The sequence below is a fragment of the Lepisosteus platostomus genome, chromosome 3, assembly GCF_059453375.1.
Source record: "Lepisosteus platostomus isolate fLepPlt1 chromosome 3, fLepPlt1.hap1, whole genome shotgun sequence".
Lineage (NCBI taxonomy): Eukaryota > Metazoa > Chordata > Actinopteri > Semionotiformes > Lepisosteidae > Lepisosteus > Lepisosteus platostomus.
The window spans coordinates 13,072,302-13,078,484 of record NC_142613.1 but is presented as its reverse complement, the minus strand read 5'-3'; the positions used below and the strand labels follow the sequence as shown (position 1 = coordinate 13,078,484).

At 50.1% G+C, this 6,183-nt stretch overlaps 1 protein-coding gene across 3 annotated transcripts in view; it reads right to left on the bottom strand.

Annotated features, from left to right (window-relative positions):
• Positions 1-1,372: 1,372 nt before the first annotated feature.
• The window catches only part of ikbkb (inhibitor of nuclear factor kappa B kinase subunit beta), a 41,511-nt gene continuing 36,700 nt past the window's right edge, over positions 1,373-6,183 (bottom strand). For all 3 annotated transcript variants that reach the window (XM_088624557.1, XM_088624558.1, XM_088624559.1), the window contains 4 exons: positions 4,786-4,933; positions 4,108-4,253; positions 2,257-2,356; positions 1,373-1,713 (listed from right to left, as the gene is read on the bottom strand). In XM_088624557.1, the coding sequence (XP_088480683.1) occupies positions 1,666-1,713; positions 2,257-2,356; positions 4,108-4,253; positions 4,786-4,933 (442 nt within the window). In that variant the 3' untranslated portion in view covers positions 1,373-1,665. The remainder of the gene's footprint in view (positions 1,714-2,256; positions 2,357-4,107; positions 4,254-4,785; positions 4,934-6,183) is intronic.

Sequence of the window (6,183 nt, the reverse complement as noted above, 5' to 3'; positions counted from 1 at the left end):
AAAGGCCAACGTGCATCATAAAAGCATCTGAAACCTGACAAATGTGAGGACATTCTCCAAAATAGCTAACTGTACCAAGGATCTCATCCAGCTTTTGAAAGCCAGGGTAACATCCTCAACAATGTGGCTTGTTCCAGACACCCACAACCCTTCGTGTAAAGAAGTGCTACCCTATTCTATATAGTAAATGCCCTTCCTTGTAGTTTCCCGTGTCCTCTGGTTGGCGTTTCCCTGTTGATGCTGAAGAAGCCCTCTGGGGCGACTTCATCAGGCCCGTTGATTAAGAGCGTAAAGACTGTTCTTGTATCAGGTCCCTTTGTGATCTTCACCGTCCTGGAACTGAAGAGACTCAATTCTGTTAACCTGTCAGTGTAGGCCACTTCCTTAGGACTGGGAACGGGTCTAGCTGTACCAAACATTTCATCACTGAAAGCTGCTGAGAGATCTGCTGTACACAAATGCACTGTCTCTCCATCACTCAGACACATGCGTCTCAATCTGGACCAGAAATGGAATAAATGCGATTGCAATGGCACTGTGAAAATTGGTTATTATAAACACATAAGAAGGAGCCCTCGGCTCCTATATCCTGACTTGAGGATCTTGTGCTTTTTTAAAAGGTTTTAAGGATATTTACATGGCCGATAGATCAGACCCTTTTGTCTTCGACCTTTTCCCACTTCCCACTTAGAAAACATATCAGCGGCGCTGATCCACGCGAGTCATTCTCTTACTCTTAATAAAGCACGTGAACAGTGATTAAAAGGCTGGAATTGAGAGGACATGGGCGCCATCTTCTGGCTCCAGGTGGAATTGCCGGCTGCTTTGTTACACAACTGTAAATTCCATTTTAAATTGATTATTAGTTGGTAGTAATGTGGGTGGGCTGATCTCTGTCTCCGTAGCCGATCTTAAATCCCTGTATTGTACCTCCTGTATGGTACCTGATCTGAAAACCCCTTGGAAATATTCTTCGATTTCACGCCATGTCTGTTTGGAATAGCCAGCTGTTCATGAACTGGGCTCCCTGCCGCCACCCGTGTCCTGCGCTCAGGGAGAGTGAGGACACGCCCATGCTGCCTTACAGGAGAGTGAGCAGTGATTGGAGGACCGGTGCGTCTCTCCTCGGCGATGCTGCATGGTCATTGGATCCTATCTTGTCACATGACCTGCTAGGTGGGGACAGGGTGACAATATCCCCACACATCTCTGGCCCACCCTATCCTGGTGGAGTCTGCCTGGGGATCCCAGCCCCAGCCTGGGGCAGGATGAGAAGCTCTTAGCGAGCACCTTGACTGAGTCAGTTGAGAACATCCCTCAGAGAGCATCAAACTTCTCTACTACCACAGTTTCAATTCCACACCTGAATGGCTTTCAGATTACACAGAATCATGTTTTGCTATTGCTTATAAACAATTATAATACATATAGATAATGTTATATCATTAAGAATCAAATATACAACAACCAATACTCCACGTAATCAAGGTTGTGCTGCAGTACTGACATCTGGCCACAGGAGGGAAGCAGAATTTAATGTCCGTTCCGTCCAGGTAGTAGCGTCTCCACCATGAACAAGCCCTCCTCCCATGACAGTAGAGTGGATATTTACAGGTACAGTGTCTTGCCTCTGTCTCTGGTTGTCTCGCTGCCTTCGAGTCAGCGTCAGGAAAGGTCATTAGATTCGCTGAGCCAGCACCACTCCCTGAGAGTCTGCACAGGGGGTAAACCAAACGGGAGTGTGGGTTCACAGAAAGCGAGATGTGTGACACAGAAACAAGGTGGAAGAGGAGAGGACATAAGACACAGGACAGAGAGGCAGTGGAAGATCAGAGAAAGTCAGTGTCAGTGTCTCGGTCAGCGCTATCAGTCTATGTCTCAGTCCTGTCCTGTCAGTCAGTCAGTGTGTCTGCATGTGTGTGTGTCAGTCAGTCAGTCAGTCAGTGTGTGTGTGTGTGCGTGCGCGTGTGTGTGTGTGTGTCAGTCCAGTCTGTCTGCCTGTCTGTCTATGTGTCAGTCCAGTCAGTCTGTCCGTCTGCATGTGTGTCAGTCCAGTCAGTCTGTCTGTGTGTGTGTCAGTCTGTCTGTCTATGTGTCAGTCCTGTCAGTCTATCTGTCTGCATGTGTGTCAGTCCAGTCAGTCTGTCTATGTGTCAGTCTGTCAGTCCTATCAGTCCTGTCAGTGTATGTGACAGTCCTGTCAGTCTGTCTCTGTATGTGTCAGCCCGTCAGAGTCTCAGCCCGGTCAGTCTGTACCTGCATGTCCTGTTCCTGCTCTTCAATGGTCTCTTGCACTAGACTCTGCAGGCGGTTCTCGAAGGTCCTGCTCTCCTCAATCACCAACAGGGACTCCTCACTGAGAAACATGACACACACTGTCACCATACAGTGTCACACAGCACACACACACACTGTCACCACACAGTGTCACACAGCACGCACACACTGTCACCACACAGTGTCACACAGCACACACACACACTGTCACCACACAGTGTCACACAGCACACACACACACTGTCACCACACAGTGTCAACCAGCACACACACACTGTCACCACACAGTGTCAACCAGCACACACACACACTGTCACCACACAGTGTCACACAGCACACACACACACTGTCACCACAGTGTCACACAGCACGCACACACTGTCACCACACAGTGTCACACAGAACGCACACACTGTCACCACACAGTGTCAACCAGCACGCACACACTGTCACCACACAGTGTCAACCAGCACACACACACTGTCACCACACAGTGTCACACAGCACACACACACTGTCACCACACAGTGTCACACAGCACACACACACACTGTCACCACACAGTGTCAACCAGCACACACACACACTGTCACCACACAGTGTCAACCAGCACACACACACTGTCACCACACAGTGTCAACCAGCACACACACACTGTCACCACACAGTGTCAACCAGCACACACACACACTGTCACCACACAGTGTCACACAGCACACACACACACACTGTCACCACACAGTGTCACACAGCACGCACACACACTGTCACCACACAGTGTCACACAGCACACACACACTGTCACCACACAGTGTCACACAGCACACACACACTGTCACCACAGTGTCACACAGCACACACACACACTGTCACCACACAGTGTCACACAGCACACACACACACTGTCACCACACAGTGTCACACAGCACACACACACTGTCACCACACAGTGTCAACCAGCACACACACACACTGTCACCACACAGTGTCAACCAGCACGCACACACTGTCACCACACAGTGTCACACAGCACACACACACACTGTCACCACACAGTGTCAACCAGCACACACACACACTGTCACCACACAGTGTCACACAGCACACACACACTGTCACCACACAGTGTCACACAGCACACACACACACTGTCACCACACAGTGTCACACAGCACGCACACACTGTCACCACACAGTGTCAACCAGCACACACACACTGTCACCACACAGTGTCAACCAGCACACACACACTGTCACCACACAGTGTCAACCAGCACACACACACATTCACCACACAGTGTCAACCAGCACACACACACTGTCACCACACAGTGTCACACAGCACGCACACACTGTCACCACACAGTGTCAACCAGCACACACACACACACATTCACCACACAGTGTCAACCAGCACACACACACACACTGTCACCACACAGTGTCAACCAGCACACACACACACAGTCACCACACAGTGTCAACCAGCACACACACACACTGTCACCACACAGTGTCACACAGCACACACACACTGTCACCACACAGTGTCACACAGCACACACACACACTGTCACCACACAGTGTCAACCAGCACGCACACACTGTCACCACACAGTGTCAACCAGCACGCACACACTGTCACCACACAGTGTCACACAGCACACACACACATTGTCACCACACAGTGTCAACCAGCACACACACACACTGTCACCACAGTACAAGCTGGTGTTGACTGTACATTCTGCACAAAGCCAACAGCAGACAGTCTGTCCCATCAGTACTCAGCACGAAGACATACTGGGAAGAAACGCGCTCTGCTCTCACCAGCTCAAAGTGGGGTCCAGGCTGGCCCTCTGTGGGGGGCGAGCGAGCAGCGAGCGGGGGGCAGGTAGTGGGGGCGTGGGGGTGCCCACACGACAACTGGGAGCCCCCACCTCAGGACTGCCACTCACAGGACTGCGCACCTTGCTCTGAGGAAGAGGAGGGACGGGTGGGGGTGACACAGGAGTGACAAAGCAGGAGGGAGGCAGAGAGAGTGAACGCAGATTTACTTGACAGGGCTGTGCAAAATGACCACTATGCACTGTAGAGAGATTCACAGGACAGTACAGTAAAATGCAATACATCACAGTATAGGAAAGCACAGAGCTGTACAGCAGTGCAAAGTAAAGCACAGTTCTGTATACTGCTGTAGACTATAGGGCCTATAGCTCAGGAACGTTTAGTGTAACTCAGAGCAGTACAGTATAGCATAACTGACTACGATACAGTACAGTGTAGTACAGCTCCGAAGAGTAGTGTAAAGTACAGTATAGTACAGTTTACTATAGCTTCAAACAGTCCAGTATAGTATAGCTCGCAACAGTACAGTAAAGCACATCTATAACTCATGATGGTACAGCATAGTAAAATCTACAGTAGCTCAGTACAGTACAGTTCAGAACAGTGTGGTACAGGCAGTATAGTGGGGGACAGAGCAGTGCAGTATGGTATAAGACTCACACAGGCGACCTTCAGGAGGTTCCACAGCTCCTTCTGCCGCCGTTCCTGCAGACTCATAACAGTGCGCTCACTCTCCGCCATCCTGAGCACCACGCCCTCAACACGCGGCAGCAGCTCCATGACCCGCGCACGACACACTACTGTCTTACTGCAGCACAAAGAGAGAGACACACTACTGTCTTACTGCAGCACAGAGAGAGAGACACACTACTGTCTTACTGAGGCACAGAGAGAGAGAGAGATACACACTACTGTCTTACTGCAGCACAGAGAGAGAGAGACACACTACTGTCTTACTGCAGCACAGAGAGAGAGAGACACACTACTGTCTTACTGAGGCACAGAGAGAGAGAGACACACTACTGTCTTACTGCAGCACAGAGAGAGACACACTACTGTCTTACTGAGGCACAGAGAGACACACTACTGTCTTACTGCAGCACAGAGAGAGAGACACACTACTGTCTTACTGCAGCACAGAGAGAGAGAGACACACTACTGTCTTACTGCAGCACACAGAGAGAGAGACACACTACTGTCTTACTGCAGCACACAGAGAGAGAGAGAGACACACACTACTGTCTTACTGCAGCACAGAGAGAGAGACACACTACTGTCTTACTGCAGCACAGAGAGAGAGAGAGAGACACACACTACTGTCTTACTGCAGCACAGAGAGAGAGACACACTACTGTCTTACTGCAGCACACAGAGAGAGAGAGAGACACACACTACTGTCTTACTGCAGCACAGAGAGAGAGACACACTACTGTCTTACTGCAGCACAGAGAGACACACTACTGTCTTACTGCAGCACAGAGAGACACACTACTGTCTTACTGCAGCACAGAGAGAGAGACACACTACTGTCTTACTGCAGCACACAGAGAGAGAGACACACTACTGTCTTACTGCAGCACAGAGAGAGACACACTACTGTCTTACTGCAGCACAGAGAGAGACACACTACTGTCTTACTGCAGCACAGAGAGAGAGACACACTACTGTCTTACTGCAGCACAGAGAGAGAGACACACTACTGTCTTACTGCAGCACAGAGAGAGAGAGAGACACACACTACTGTCTTACTGCAGCACAGAGAGAGAGAGAGACACACACTACTGTCTTACTGCAGCACAGAGAGAGAGAGAGACACACACTACTGTCTTACTGCAGCACAGAGAGAGAGAGACACACTACTGTCTTACTGCAGCACAGAGAGAGAGATACACACTACTGTCTTACTGCAGCACAGAGAGAGAGAGACACACTACTGTCTTACTGCAGCACATAGAGAGAGAGACACACTACTGTCTTACTGCAGCACACAGAGAGAGAGACACACTACTGTCTTACTGAGGCACAGAGAGAGAGAGACACACTACTGTCTTACTGCAG